A 16,486-nucleotide genomic window follows, 5' to 3' on the forward strand; every position below is an offset into this window, starting at 1 on the left:
AAGATAATGTCTAGCTATTCCTGTTGAATTGACAATAAAAAATGAAATAAAACTCTAGAATCATTTCAAAAATGCATTTAATTCATATAGTATTGTACAAAAAAATTTATTTTGGGAATAAATACTGATCTTTATTTGCTTTAAACCCCCTGAAAAATAAAATTGTTTACAGATCATAGCAACAGCGAGCCATTTAATTAAAAATGGTAGCTGCATAATGGCCGACTGTTTACATTCGATTTTAGAATTTTTTAGATTTAGATTTTTTTCACTCGTGATTCTGTCTTTCTGTGTCATGCCATCATCTTGCCTTGGCCTGCTGCCAACAATATCACTTTAACCATACATCTGTAATAAGAATGGGCAACCACTTGCTTATTTATTTTGCTACTATTTATTAGGTACCGTAACCCCGGGGGGGGGGGGGCACTGACCTTGACGACCGACGGGGACGTGCCGCTGGAGTTTCAAAAGTCGATCCTGTCAGAAATGAAATTTGATGAAAAATAGACCCTGTCAGAAGAAAAATTTGATGAAAAACCTACCCTGTCAGATTCTACTGTGAAAAACCTTACCCTGTCAGATTCTACCCTGAAAAACCTACCCTGTTAGATTCTATGTTAAAAACCTACTCTTTATACACGTTTTTCGCGTTTTTCGTAAAGTATAACGTGATATCATCAACATTTCCAGGCTAAAAAACTACAGCATTGCATAAACATTAAACCTCAATACCTGGAAAACCGACCAAAAGAATCGACGACGAGAGTTATGCTTGAATTGATTTTTTCAGGCGAAAATCTGAATCGAAGTTGATTGGATACTACTCGAATTGAGACATTTTAAAAATAAATCCTCTCTAAATCGAAATCTATTGGAATTAGTAGGGTATTTTCTTATTCCTAATGAACTAAGGAAATGTGGAAAATAGTCCATTTGAATATTTATTGTTCTAAGTTAGATATTTTAACGAAAATGTTTGACCTACCTTTTGGGGTTAGTTGACCTACAATTTGGGAGCCTTCATAACCCGACATGAAAAGTCTGTCAAATTATATAAAACGTTTTTGTTGTACTTTCATAAGAGATGATTAATGTTGGTATTTTAAGCTTTTACGACGTGTCCCAGACCAGCTGGGACCCCAGCCCAATCAGAAAATTTGCCTAAGTTTTGAACAATAAATTTCTATCCCCATTGGGAATTTGTAGAAATTTTTTGACCCGATGTAGGAAAAGTTCCACCGGGGCTGTGAGGCAGAGGTGTTGTTACATTATTCACATATTTTAACACAGAATCTTCAACCTAAAAAATAAAAACAACTTTCTTGTCTCTTCTTTTCGTCCTTTCTTTTACTTTTCATCATTTGTAGCACGATAAAATTAATATCTTTATTATTTTTTTGTCAGAGTATATTTCTAAAGTATAAATTTCACTTAGAGAACAAAACTTTCCGATGAATACTGAAATTTTGCTCTCAGCAACCCAATCTTTTCACCTACATTCTGGGGGTTAAAAAGCGAAAAAATCCAATTTTCAGAATACCAAAAGCTCTTTAGAATATTATTTTGGCATAAAATATTTCTAAAATTCAATCGAAAAAATATCAACATTTTACTATGGAGGAGGAGGAGGTGAACCTTCCCCTGGCACAGGGAATAGGCCCTAACTTAACTTAGGGTTCACAGCGCTAAAAGATTGAAGATTATTTCCCAGCACTGTTATGAAATTTGGTCAGCATGAAAGGAAGTTCTTTATTTTCACTAAAAAGTAATATTCTATTTGCCAGACTTAATTTTTCTTTACTGTTTCCCCACCTTTTTACCATAAAAGATTTAGACCAAAACCCTTGGGGGATAGGCATTTTTAAAGGTTGGGGGGTGTCAAGAAGGGGGGTCAGACCCCTTTCCACACTATGAAGAAGCCATTCCAAACCTACATTCTGGGGGTTATAACGAAAATGGGAGACTTCAAAGACCAAAAAATTAGCCTATCTATCAAAAGTAATGAAACTAACCCCTGGGAAAGGATTTTGGGAGTTCAAATTTTGTTTAAAACATTCAATATTTTTTTAAATGCATATCTACATCTCTCAGGTCTGATTCAAATTTCACCTACATTCTCGGGGTCAGGTGCTGTAATGTTTTGATTATTTTTATAATCGGCCAACTTGTTTCATTGTTTTCAACTAGTCGGAACTAACTATCATCTGTTTTCAAGTGGCAAGTGGAATGTTATAGCAGGAATCGGAATCTTACGTGATCCTACGGTAAGGGTCTCAAAATCAGAACTGATGAAGTCTAGGTTTGAAAGGACTATTTTGCAAGTATAAGCTTTAAAACGACGCTTTTACAAAGAGGACGAGAGCAAGCTTGCTTTGTTTGATTACCTATGTTGTGTGGGAGATGCGCAAGACTCAGAAGGTTTCGATTTCGAACTCGAAAAGAATACAAGTTTCAAAAAAAATTTCCGGAAACAATGTTGTTAGTACCACTATTCAGCTGAACATTTATTCTAAATAGTTCAATAGAGATATCGTTGAAATTAGCCTCGATCCCTTTAAGAGGGCGCAATGGCGGGCGTGTAGTGCGAGACAACAGCAGCAAAGCGCCTGTGTTGGCCGTGCGATAAGTATTTGCAATAAAAACTGTTTGCCCCTCGCAGGGGTCTGCTCACCGCCACGTCAAAACAATTTGCGAAAGAACTCTACATGTAAAAACGGCAAAAACAGACCCTGTCAGACACACATCATGAAATTGCGCCCCTGTCAGATCAGGATTTTGCAATTTTAGATACCCTATCAGTAATTCTGCAACACTGAAAAAGGTACCCTGACCAGCGGCACGTCCCCGTACCTATTTTTGCCTAAGTGCCCCCCCGGGCCGTAACTTGGTCTAATGTCGACACCCCTCCTCTAAATAAATTAAATACTACACCTTTTTTCAAAGAGGCCACCCTGTTGAATAATTATGTAGTCCAGCAGAAAAACAATGATACAACCATACATAATTATTACAATATGCATGATACAGTAATTATGCATGGCTCTATCATTGTTTTTATGACCGGACTACATAATTATTCAACAGGACGTCCTCTTTGAAAAAAGAATTTTACTTTACACCCTTTTTACGTTTTTATCAGCTGAAATTTATAGGAAGGTTGAAACTGTTTTTCTTTGCTTAGTGGTCAGAGTGGAATAATCCTTTTTCAATCAGTGATTCAAGCTTCATATTATTCCTTTCTCTCTAAAGAAGAAGGGTGTCGATATTATTAAATTAGACTAACTTACGGCTAGTAGATCGATAGAATGGATCAGTTATATTATTTATTATATAATTGATACCATGTCCCTTGTATAGTGCCAACAACAATGAGGGAGACTCCCACAGCACAGTCCGGACCAAGCTATCCTCACCTGGTGGATAGGCCTGTAACAGATGAGCCTCAACGTTCACTTCTACTTGCTCATTTGAAAAACGATGAAGACATATTTAGATATATTAGGGATCTTAATTTTTTATTTTTTTTATGTAAATACCACTTAGAGACTAATGATTATACCGTTAGTTGGTCTAATATCGACACATCCCTCGTCTAATTCTGACACCCTTCTTTAGAGGGTAAGGTCGTCTGTAGTCCGACACTTTCTAGTCCAACAGTAAAAATGTCCAACGTTGGATTTGACGAATGCGTCAGTATTCCGACAACAATTTTGTTCGACAGCGGGTCAAAAAAAAAACATATACAACCATGATAAAACAAAACATGAATCGCCGAAGAGGAGGCACATCTTTTATAAGCAATCACGTGCTTATAAAAATCCAAAGTTCCGAGTCTGAGGTTGGGCCCCTAAACCCGACTTCTCTTGAATTTTGGGAAGCTTATTAGGATAAGGCTTTCAAAAGTCAAGAAATTAGATTTAGCTGTTTTTACGACCCTTTTTTTTGGGGGGGGGGGGGGGCTGGAATTGAAGTTTGTGATTTACAACCCTTACAGCAATTCTGAACATGCAAAAAGGGACCCTTAAAGGCGGTTCTTTTTGCTATAAATTATCTTTATGCAAATTGATCGGCGTTAGCATAGAGAATTAGGTGGAAAGCTGTTTTTTAATGACCCACTGACTCGCTTGACTCCATCTGTTTTACTTTGGTTTCTTTCTTTGGCTTCCTGCGCAAGGTCTTTGAAGTCCTTCCTTTGAAAGGGGTAAGATCCTCACAAAATGCTGACACCTTTGTGTATTGGGCATTCCCTTTCAAGGCATGAAAGATCAGTTTCAAAAATTGTGTGACATTTTTTAGAACACAAAAAAATGGCAAAAATATTTAAAATCTAATAAAATCTAGTGAAATTTATCAAAAACTTTGAAATTTTAACAGGTTATAGGGAATTTCATTAGGTTTTCAAAAATATATTTATTAAGTCATTATTTGTGACACTAAATGACTTACTAAATGATTTAACTTCTTATCTTTGAAGTATGTCACAATTTGTCACTTTTTGTCACATTTTAATTCTGGCTAAAACTTGAGATATAATAAGTCAGTAAAGGTAAAATTTAAAGCATTATTTAACGAAAATATCTGGGTTAAATATATCCAAATTATAGCTACTAAGTATAAGGTACCCTGTTTCTATAAGATATAATGTAATGGTGTTCAAAAATGTCACACACTCAGTACTTAATTTTTGAAACTGATCGAAAATTTCCTAAACAAGCTTTCGTTTTCTTTCTCGTTCTTAAAGGTAACAAGTATTGGTCTACTCTTGTCATCAGCTTTAGATCCAAATCTCAATTTTCAATAAATAAATTCTTTCAGTCATTCTTCAACCTTCTTGGTAGAATCCTCTGTCGTTCATGTTATACATTTACGCTTAAAATGGTGAAAAAACTTTTTTATTTATTCAAGGCAAATAGCATCTGTCTTGAAATGCCATATCATAGCTCAAGAAATCAGATCAAATCAGAATACATGATCATCCCAGGTTGAAATGTATATACATTCAATTGCCCCTTATGGTTATTGAATAATAAAAGGCATTTATTGAAAATAAATGATGAACTTTTATAAGGTAAATAATCTGATTAAAAGTTATACCAGGAAATAAAGAATTAAAAAGGACACTAGCTTAGTAAATTTTGGAAAATGTAAAACTTAACTTGGAATAAAAAGAGGTTGAATATAAATTATGTTTCAGAAGTGAAATGTATGATAACATTCATGTTGGATCAGAAGTGGATGTTTCGCGCAATGATGGTGAAATTTTGAAGGGCAAAGTCAGATGGAAAGGTTCAATAGCAAACAGGAAGGGACATTGGATTGGTGTCGAGCTAGATACTCCAGGTTCTTCCATTTCACACTTCGATTTCACACTTCGATTTCAATTTTTTGAATGAATCTATTGGGCCATTCCATTTGGAATGCCAATTCCAAATGGACGAACATTACCAGAGGTTATTCCGAGAAAAAATTCCAGGTGGTGTCTTTTCATATTTCAAAGGGGATAAAGAGTTATTCTAAAATTTCCAGGGGGGGGTAAAAGACTGATTTTTGTTCGTCCATCTTCGTTTAAGGTTTGAAAAGATTTTTTCCTAAGGTATTTTTGAAAATGTTGCCATTTTCTAGGGAGTATCCACACATTTTCAATAATATTTCTTTTTGACTTGAAAATGTTCATATACCCCGCATCAAAAGTGTCTTTTTAAAACAGTGGTATATTTGCGGTCATGTCAACCCAACACATGACCGCAAATATACCACTGCAGGTCACCTGCATAGACTGCATGGAAATGATGTTGATACTTTTGTTCATAATAATATTTTTATTTAATTTTTAGATGGGAAACACGATGGCATTCTAAACAGAAGAAGATATTTCCAATGCAAAGCATATCATGGAATATTTGTACGGCCTTCACAAGTTCGATTTTCACTAAAACAAACGCGGTATATAATTGAATAATTGAATAGTCAAATGGATTATTAGTTCCAAATGACCCTTTTAGGCTGAGCTTAAAGATATATAAGGGAGTTGCTCATCTTATGCTGACAAAGCAGAATTAACATAAACAAAAAATCTTCTCATAATTTGTACTCTTACGGCGCGGGGGAGGAGCATTTTGATAACTACTAAAATCTAAGATGACAGTATATACTATTTAAATCATTTTCAAAAAAAAATTACATTGTTAAAATTAAAATTTGTTCTTAAGCTTTTACCAGCTCTTTTTTCAATATACTTCATTCAAGGCAAATTATTTTAGGGTTATGTACTTTTTTTTCAGGAGGAAATATGTGAAATATCGCACACTATCATCACAATCAATAGTTGACGAGGCACTGTTTTTCAGAGGAAATTTGGAAGCAAGTCAATCAGGTCTTTTAATTAAGTTTGTTTGTCAATCTCTAATAAATATTTTCACTGGAACGATGTGTTTTGTGGTCACGTACAGTACGATCTTTCTTATTTTAAAGAAATTATCCCTCTTAAAGTTTTTGCTCGCCAAAAGGGACATCCTGCCAATTGGGGATTTCGAATCGTATTATTTATAAGTGCAATAAATCTACCAATTTAACCAAACCCTCCTAGGGATTACTGAAGTTCTAAGAACATTGATCTAATAGAACTGAAACATTTGTAGATATTTTTTCAACAAAGGCGATTTTTAGATCTGCTTTAGAGGTATTGCTTGGTCAATAGCGCTATGATGTTATTAAATAATATGAAAAGTGGTACTTTATAGCTCAGCAATCAAATATTCGAGGGAGTGCCGCCCTTCCTAATTTTTACTTTGATCAACAGCTATCGAAGTGGGATTTTTCGGGCCTTCTTAGGTACAATAGACTCAAATTTATATTATTTTCCCATTTTGTTTCCCAGGAGGTGTTTCTGCAATATCAATGGACAGCCCTGTCTTTGAACAAATCAAAGATATCATGAAAGGTAACAGTCAAACTGACAGATGATGTTATTAATAAAAAAATATTGTTTGTTAAATTTAAAACTGTCAAAAACTGCAAAAAAGTGCAACCATCGGGCCTTATCTACGACAAGAGCTTTGAAACCTTTGTGTATTTCTTTCAAGTAATTACATTATGGATGTGTGATTAATAAAGTGGGTAATGAGTTTCATGTCAGTTTCTTTTTCACATTTTTAATCATAGGAGTCAACAAATAGAACTTTTCGATGCGATTTTCAAAGAAATTTTCAACCGCGTGGTTGATTTTTTAGGGGTCTGGTAATAAGTTTAGGAAATAACGTCTAAATTCTTTCTTTTATGAGAATGTCATTACAATGACTTCAGATATTTTGACGATATTCCTTCCCGGTAAACTCGAACCCAGTGTCCTCGCGCTTAAAAGGTTGATGGGTGTAGAAATTGACTTCCAAGCCTGAAGGGCTAGACTCGAGACTCCTAGATGGGAAATGAAGCCACTTATTTTCCATCCAGAATGCCCGTCCGTTGTTTTTACACAAACGCTGGATTGAAACCAAAATCTATCGCTAGATTTCAAAAGATACAGTCTTCAAAAACAAGGGAACCGCTAAATACAATCCTTTGTCATCATTTTAGGCGTGTTTGGATGGGAAATAAATGGCTTCACTTTTTCTTGCCTCGGAAAGGTTAGAGATTATACTGTAGCCCTTCGGGCGTATAACATTTCTTTTAATTGTTACGTTTAGATTCGCGTTGTGAGTTTCCCTATCAACAATCTACATATCGAAAAGCACACATGGTTGGTAACCAATTGAGACCTGCTAAACATGATTTTAGAAAGGGCGGTTTATCCTTCACTTCGTTACAAATTTCTCCACGAGATATCAAAAGAACTGATCCTAGTAGTAATTATTTCCTGCCGAAGAGTTCTCGTTCTTGGACAGCACACGAAACGTTCAGAAGCCCGTCATCTATACCAGTTATAGATAGGAAACCAGCTCATTGCTCCTCTACCGAACGCTTTTATGAGATGAAAAGTATATCGAAACATAGTCTAAATAAAACGCTTTGACGCAATAAAAGACTTTTTGAAGGTGGCGTTTCTAATCTTCAACCAATCAGATTGAGTTTTCTTTTTGTAGATTTTTTCTCTTTGGTCATTGTAAGGAAGTTCAACATTGTACGTAACAACAACTTGGGACCACGCGAACAAAATTAAAAATGGCTTCGGACCCGTGAACTGAATATTTGCCTTCTTATTTGACTGACAGGGAGCTCAGTAATTCCCATCAAGGAGAAGATTTCTAAAAACACCGGCACTTACAGAACCAGAACTGCTGGATTGGATCCTCGGGAGATTTAACTTAAATAGTGCATTCCGCTGGTTATAAGATAGAGTAATACAGTCCCGGGGGGGGGGGGGGGTACTAGGGTTGCGAGCTGACAGGGGGGGTGCCGCCCGACTTTCGAACTTTAGACCCTTACCGGGACTAAAAAGGAGAAAACAAAGGAAAATTTTGGGAATTTTACGACCCTTAGCGGGACAAATTTGACCAATTTTGACCAAATTTCGATCTTTCAGGGGGGAAAAAGTTGAAATTTTTCTATTTTTCCAACCCTTAGTGGGACTGAAATTTGATTTTCTGATTTTTCCGACCCTTAGCAGGACTTTGGAAGTCCAAAAAAGGTCCCCTTAAGGGCGGCACATACCGTACCCTCCATTTGCCTAAGTACCCCCCCCCCTGGGAATACAATGTAATCTCCCATAACTCGAATACGCACTAGAAAGCAAATTTGTCCGAGTTAAGGAAAGTTCGAGTTATTAAGACAGATTTTAAGTGGTTTGTTAACAACTGATGGGGCCCAGGAAACTTTTATTATAGAGACATTCGAGTATTAGGTATTCGAGATAAGATGGAGTTTTTATAAGATACTTTATAAAGTAATAAAGGACGCGTTCTTTATAAAAAGTAACAAAATTGTTTTTTTACTGGTTAACGACCAGACACAAATAGAGCTTGTAAAAACTCCATTTCGTCCCGTGGATCAGGTGAATTTTTTTTTAAATTTTGAATATATTTGAGTATATTTTTTTACACAGAGCAATTTTATCCATCCATTCATAAGGTCTTAAGCCCCGTATCATAAACCTAGGAGGCCGATTCCCACTTAAGGAATAGCGGAAAAACAAGGCTGCTTGCATATACTAACGGATTCGTGATCCTTTTTTATATACTTTTGGTTTTTAAAGGACTACTGAAAATCGTATCGGGTTAAAAAATGGACTGAATTTTGGATGCGACTCCCATTAGCGTTGGAATTTTTTAAACTAACTTAAAAGCAATAAAAATTGAAAGCCATTTCAAAAGCAAAGTTTATTAGTTTTAAATAATTTTTGTCAATTTTAATTATTTTTAGAAGTTTCTAGGATTTAACTTCATTTTTTAACCTTAGCTAATATATGACTTTTACCCTATGACTTTTACCTGAGACCATCGTGTCCGAAGTCAAAATCAAGAAAAGTCAAGTGTCCGAAAAAAAATTGGAACCTAAGTAATTTTGATTTCCCTACCCCTTAGCCTTCCAAAAATGTATAACAAGTGCTTTGACCAAAACAATCGAGCGACCTAAAAAAAACGAACAAATTTCCCTCTACTACAACGTCGGAGAAACATTACGAAAAATCGAATTTTGGCTTAGAAAAATGACGTCATCACATCAATTTTCAAAGAAATTTTTTTAATGTATATCGCCTCCTTTTAAAATAATATTTCTTTGTACTTATTTCGACACTATTTTTTCGAGTACATAACCTGTTTGAAGTTTCATGACGTAGTTTTCCAGGTCCATATTTTGGTCATTTTTCCAGACCCAGCTTCTTCTGTGCAGGATACAATGGGCTCTTCCAGAAAATGTCCCCCAGGAGGACTACCGGGGGTAGCGAAAAATCATCAAAATTCGCCTTGTCCGGGGGTTAAATTTGCTCTGTCCAGGAGTAAGTTGGGTTGTCCGGGGCTGGGGGGCCAAAAGTCACTTTGTCCGGGGGGTAAATCACTGAAAATTGTTATATCCACCCCCCATATTCAATTTTTTCTGGAAAAGCCCAATACAATACAAGGAAAATATTCAATTTCACGAGAAAATTTTCGTATTTGCTTTTTTTACGTTCAACAGAAATACCTACTAGTAAAATAAGTTATAAAGTTGTCTAAACATATTTTCTATCCCCCAAAAAAGGAATAAAATTGAAATTAGACTAGCAGGAAACACTCAATCACTCCAATAGCCACAAGCTCTCTATAAATCTATAGTTTTTATAGCTTTCCTTTATCGACCCTGACCAGGATAATGTAAAAAAGGGCTTTAATAAATGGTGTGATACACATAATATATAATCATAATTCTTTTACTTGTCAAGTAGTCAGAGATCAGTGGGTGCTGCTGACTCATCAATTTTAATTCACAAACTTTTTCACATTGGATTGACACGGATGTGGAGCAAGATTGGTCCGAAAGAGGAAAAGAAAAATATTTTTTGCTTATATCAGCATAATATAATAATAGGCACACACTGTCCTGATATGAAATATATGTCTGATATGTTTATTATGTAAAAATAAAACCATTAACCCCACATGAAAAAAAAACACGATAAAATATACAACCCTGCAATCCAGATACTATAAAAAAAAAACGTGAATATAATAGTAAAAAATTGACCATAAACTTCCTATCATTCTGCTAACCTAACTAAGTCAGGTTGGGACTGAATTCCATGGTATAAATATAACTACAACCCCGTGTCACAGACCGGGTGGGACCCCTACCCCACTGGGAAATTTGGTCAAAATACCCTATAATTTCAACTCTACTGAGATTTGATATTATCCTCATCCATATTCATTCCCACTGGATTTTTTGAACTTATAACAATAGAATCCACCGGGGCTGTGAGACGGAGAGCTCAGTCAAATTTTAATTTATATTGCTATAAATTAAAGTAAGATTTAAAAAATATCAAAATATATGCTAAATAATTGTCCCAATTCATAATGTAAAAAAAATCCTAAAAAAAGTACAAAAACTTTCCCTTTAGAAAAACATAGTGAAAATGCGATATTCTATGTTTGTGTTTGACTTTGAGTATATAATTCTGTTTTTTACGATCTACTTTCTTCATTGAAGATAAACGAGCGTTCGAACCCAATTTACGTACCTGGAAACAGAAAGGAATAAAAAAGATTCAATAACATTGTTTTGGCATAAATGTTTTTTTATAAGAACATAAGGCTTTGATGGCCAAAATATTAAGAACAAGTTAAGGGCATTTATAGAGTTTAATGGACTTTTAAGACACCAAATTTCTTTGGAAATCGCACAAAATGTGAAAATCAGAATATTTCCAGAAAATGTTCAGACTTAAACGGACGGAAAAAGTTGAGAACACCCGAAAGCTTCTAAAATTGTTCGTATTAAAATAATGTGTATCGTGAAATAATGGAAGAAACATATCCCTTTGATATCTTTGCCCATTACGATCCTAATAGTGCACTTTGGGAAGCTTGGAAAAAGGACCCTTAAGGACCGCACGTACGGTCGGTCGTTTACCTTGAGTGCCCTCCTCCCCCCCGGGTCTAATTCAAGCCGCAATCAAGCCCTCTTATAAATAATACAAAGAACAAAAACCTGCTTCGTTTTCAAAGTAATGTAAAATGGCAATTTATTCCGAAAAAACTTATACACTTTATTAAGGTTAGATTTATGCCCTTAACCGTCTGTTCGTGATGTAAATAATTTTAAAAAGATCAATCCACAACGAAGTTAATACAGTAATCCCTCGCTTATTCGAGCTTCTATTATTAGTTCTATTATTACTTGTTTCCAGTCCCCGACAAGAAGAAGCCCTCTTAAAATACTTTCTATAAATCGAACGGATATGATTCATCCGCTCGAGTTCGAATAGGCTTTTCCAGAAAATAATCCGTGCCCCCCCCCCCGACGATATCGGATATCCAGGGGGTTAAATATCTACAAGGGAGCGGATATCCAGGCGGTAAAGTGTCTTTTCAAGTAAAAAATACGATACCAGGGGTAAGCATCTTTATAAGAGAGAATACCCAGGGGATTGAGCACATTTTCAAGAGTGTTTATTCAGGGGGTTCGATACTTCGAAAAATCAATATCCTAAACAGTGAGGGTAAAATGTTTTTCTGGAAAAGCCCAATTAGTGAGAGTCAACTGTAAGAAAATCTTTTCACCTTCACACCATCTATCTACCAATCCACCAAAAATCCTTAGAACTCGTCATGTGTTCGACTCGGTGGTTTTGCATCATCCGTATCGTCGACATTGATATCACCTGCTGTATCGAAAAAATCTTCCTGCTCACTCTCATCCCTCTCTGGCTCCCTGTAGCCGTCACGCGTGCGAATGGTGTCGTGTTTTTGTTGTTGTTCAACTGTAACATCTTCGATTCGTCGGCCGTGCCTTCCGCCAATGTCGTTATCGATGTAGTATAAGAAATCAAAACCTTCACGGACAGGTTTCCATTTAGGTCGAGCTAAAGAAGCTGTAAAATACATACAAAAAGATTTAATAAGTATGACCCTCCTTCACTGGGCTACACGCATCCCCTCTGATATGTTTTGATATAGGGGCTGCGTATCGTGTTTAAATTTATCGTCCCTATATCAAAATCAATTCTGGGGATGCGCGCAACCTAGGCCTTCACACAATATGATGTTACCTAGAATCTTTAAGATTTTTTTATTTATAGCTCATACAGATGACAGCGCTGACTAAAGTACTCCTCAAAAGGTCACTAAGAAATCACCGATGAGAAAATGCTGGAAATCTTTCAAGAAAATCATCTTTCGCGAATCCCACTTTTCAAGAAGTTTCACACTAAAAGCTTTCGTGATTCGTAGATTTTAATTGTTATTTAATTATATGCGGTATTTACTATTTTGTGAGAATGACGATAGTCGAAACGTGACTCTTTTCATATCTACCTAGCTAAAAGCTATCCCAAAGTTAATTTCTTGTTTTATGAAACCCTTTAAGAGTAGATATTTAAGAAATAAGTATTTTACTAACTTTTTCTAAGAAAAACTGTAGTCGTAAACTTGCCAAAAATTCGCTAAAATCGCGTTAAAGTGATCGAAAATTGACATACCAACGCGCTGGGTTTGTCCCATTTGGCATTTCTTAACCCACGTCATGATGTCCGATTCTTCTTTACCGTCAAACAAATAAACTCCACCGTTAGTGTGATTTGCCATGATGATTTCACTGGGACTTTGACTGGGTTTTGCACCACCCAAATACGTCTTGCGGATCTTTTTCGTGCTTGCTTTTGACCTGAGGATGGAGGGAAATATGAAATATTCTATTACAGTCCATAATTCGAACACACACACGGGGAAAAGAAATTTGTTCGAGTTATGGAGAAAGGTCAACCTCGTTCCCTGAGTATTATCAGCTTTTTGATGCTTACTGATAGCGCTAGATAATATTCAATGGCGTCCATAAGTAACGTAAATAAAGCCTGGGGCACAGGGGGACAAGGTTGGAGGTTTATAAGGCATTGTTAATTAAAGGCACCATGAAACTTGTTCGAGTAAAAGAGACATTTGAGTAAAAAAAGAGACATTTGAGTAGCAGAGATTCGAGTAAAAGAGACTCCACTGTAACAATTTAGAACATATTATACAGATACGAGAATGCTTTTCCATTCCCTTTATGGAAGGTCGGTGTTTTAAAATTGAAATTGAAAAAGTCTCTCTAAGTCTCGCCCAAAAACAGAATTTTTCAGAAAATCATTTGTATTTCTACTAAAGTTCAGTCCCTCTAGGGGTATATTTCTCAAAAGACTGGTCCACACATATCATAGAAATGAGTTTTTGCAGAGCTCTTGTTAATGAATGAATCAGTACCACAGATATATCGTATTCCTTTACGCATTAAATGCGGTAACTGCTCACACACTCCTGTCTCACAGCCACGGTGGAATTTCTTACAACAGTGATGAAGAATTCTATCCAAATACTAATAGGAATGGAAATGCTATTGTTCATAGGGCGAAACTTCCAGTGGGAACGGTTTTGAAGGGCATTTTTTTGATTGAATTACGAATGGGCATGAAATCAAAGTCAATTTCCCAGTGGGGCTGAAATTGTAGGGTATTTTCCCCGTCCCAACGGGGACGGAATTTTTCCAGTAGGTCGGGTATCCCACCCGGGTGACACAGCGGTGTGTCCACAGATTGCCCGTAGAAGTGTGCCTAGTCAACTAAAGTCTATTCACGATAAGTGTGCACTCTTTTTTCATTTACCTATAACTTTTGAAGGAATTCTTCAATCTTTATAAATTTGGTATCATTGGAAAGATATTAATGAGTGGAACAATTTGGAATAAAAAAATTGATAAAAAAATTCTAAAAATGAAGATGAAAATGAAGAAGAAAAAAATGAAGATCTTGTAGAAAAGTGCTATGACTATCATTTTCACTGAAGTGAATTCTTAATTATCGAACGTCATCACTGTGAAAAAATTTCTCAAAAATAATCATTCAGTCAAAAGATATCAAACAAAGTTATAAGCTGATTGACGTCTAAAAACGCTGTTTTCTCCTGTTTTCTGCTGTTTTTTGGGGTCAATCACTTATAAACTTTGTATCATAACTTTATCTTGAATAAATATTTTAGTGAAATTTTTTCATAGTGATGACCTCCTAAGATCAAAGAATCTCTCCAATGAAAATGAAAGTTATAGGACTTCTCTACAAGATCTTCATTTTTTTCTTCTTCTTCATTTTCATCTTCGTTTTTAGAATTTTTTTATCGATTTTTTATTTCAAATTGTTCCACTCACAAATATCTCTCCAACGATACCAAATTTATAAAGATTTAAGAATTCCTTCAAAAGTTATAGGTAAAAGAAAAAAGATTGCACACTTATCGTGAACAGACTTTAGTCCGCCATGTTGATTTCTAATTTACTTTATATTTCCGAAAGTTCGAGTTTCAAAACATTCGAATCGCGCTATTGACGGCCAGAATGAAAAACAAGAACTAGTCAGCTCTAAAACTGGACAAACTCCCTGTTATATGGGAAGCCCTATCCAGTCAAGTAGGTAGAGATCAGTAATAATAACTCACATATCCATCCACGCGAAAAGGGCCATTGAACTTCGAACGTTTGTTTCTGCAGCTTGAACCATTTGATTCCATTCGGGTGACGTCCCACGGTTTTCAGCTTGCACGAAGTAAATAACAAATGGAAGACCCATAGCTTTGTATTTAGGGAAATTTCCAGTGTGAAGTTCGTCCTACAGATAAATTTATTAAGTATCATTATCCTTTCTTGTTATGAAGAACTCTAATTGGGTAATTTACTTCTAATTCAAAAATCTTTGAAAGGATAATCAAATAGTTTGAGATATTAGACTTAGAAACCTTCAAATACTTTCGTCCAAACTATTTTTCCTATAAGTTATGAAATTTGAAGTCTCTAAAAATGAGCTCTTACAATTTAAAATTCAACTGGGAAATAACTGCGGTCGAGTTTGGATCAAACTGTAAACGTGGAGGTATAAAGGAAAAATTTGAAAATTAGGTAAATGCATTTTCTTACCAATAACGGAATTGAAGCTTTCAATACAAAGCGTCTCAGATTTTCTTCCGTAAATATGTCCGTCATCACTCGTGGGTCTGTCTCTTGTTGCAAACCAAGAACCAATGGTAAAGCAGAAACTCCTGGACTGTGTTGAGAAAATAAAATCTCATTATAAATCAACATAAAATAGGATGAATAAAAGAACCATAGTTGTTTGATTTATACAGTAGAATATCTCTATCTCGAACTCGAGTTCGAGATAAAGAAAGTCTGATATTATTGCATCACAGGATATAGCATTTATTTTCTTAGTAATTCCCCAAAAGTCAATTTATTTAGGCAAACAGAAAGCTGGGTTGGTCGTAGTTTATTGAAATAACATTTTTATCAGTTTTTCCTTGACTATTTTTCCATTTTGTTACATGCAAACGAAAAATTTGAAGATCAAAATTCCATAACTGACGTCATTTTAAAAGTTCGAGATAGGGAAAGGAAAGTAGCCTAAAAATGCATTCTAGGGACCAGATATTTTGTTCGAAATAGAGAAAAATTTGAGTTAGACAGATTCGAGATAGAGAAATGAATTTGGCCTAGCGGGATCACAAATGTCCAAGGGACCAAAAGCTTGGTTCGAGATAGAGGGATATTCGAGATGGAGAGTAGTCGAGATAGAGAGATTCCACTAGTATAATTTGTTCTTTTTGAAAAATATTTGGTTTCCGTTGTGAGCACCCCATGTAGCCACTGACCTTTAAAAACCCTAGACTAAGTTTATATCCGCCATCTTAGTTTTGATCAGTTTTTTTTAGTGGTACCCCAAAACAAGCCATAACCATCAAGTTTAAAGCCCGAAGGGCTAGAGTAGGGTCGCTAACCTTTTCCAGGCAAGAAAAAATGAAGCCATTTATTTCCCATCCAGAACGCGCCTAGA

General features: G+C 35.6%; 2 protein-coding genes across 2 annotated transcripts in view; one reads left to right on the top strand and one right to left on the bottom strand.

Moving 5' to 3' along the window:
- Positions 1–5,133: 5,133 nt before the first annotated feature.
- Positions 5,134–8,890, top strand: LOC136799079 (uncharacterized). Its single transcript, XM_067055762.1, has 5 exons — positions 5,134–5,343; positions 5,838–5,946; positions 6,285–6,376; positions 6,881–6,943; positions 7,686–8,890. The coding sequence occupies exons 1-5, from the start codon at positions 5,205–5,207 to the stop codon at positions 8,009–8,011; spliced, it is 729 nt and encodes a 242-aa protein (XP_066911863.1). The 5' UTR covers positions 5,134–5,204; the 3' UTR covers positions 8,012–8,890.
- Positions 8,891–11,105: 2,215 nt separating this feature from the next.
- The window catches only part of LOC136799033 (uncharacterized), a 32,367-nt gene continuing 26,986 nt past the window's right edge, over positions 11,106–16,486 (bottom strand). The window contains exons 18-22 of the mRNA XM_067055712.1: positions 15,574–15,700; positions 15,099–15,268; positions 13,115–13,299; positions 12,198–12,508; positions 11,106–11,155 (exon numbers count right to left, since the gene is read on the bottom strand). Coding sequence (XP_066911813.1) covers positions 12,234–12,508; positions 13,115–13,299; positions 15,099–15,268; positions 15,574–15,700 — 757 coding nt within the window. The 3' untranslated portion in view covers positions 11,106–11,155; positions 12,198–12,233. The remainder of the gene's footprint in view (positions 11,156–12,197; positions 12,509–13,114; positions 13,300–15,098; positions 15,269–15,573; positions 15,701–16,486) is intronic.

This window comes from Clytia hemisphaerica, unplaced genomic scaffold (genome assembly GCF_902728285.1).
Source record: "Clytia hemisphaerica strain Z4C2 unplaced genomic scaffold, Clytia hemisphaerica genome assembly, whole genome shotgun sequence".
Classification (NCBI taxonomy): Eukaryota; Metazoa; Cnidaria; class Hydrozoa; order Leptothecata; family Clytiidae; genus Clytia; species Clytia hemisphaerica.

Coding starts and splice junctions, on each gene's coding strand:
- LOC136799079 (XM_067055762.1), top strand. CDS start 5,205: ATGTATGATAACATTCATGTTGGATCAGAAGTGGATGTTTCGCGCAAT. Junction 5,344..5,837: donor TGTCGAGCTAGATACTCCAG/GTTCTTCCATTT, acceptor TTTAATTTTTAG/ATGGGAAACACGATGGCATT. Junction 6,944..7,685: donor AATCAAAGATATCATGAAAG/GTAACAGTCAAA, acceptor TGTTACGTTTAG/ATTCGCGTTGTGAGTTTCCC.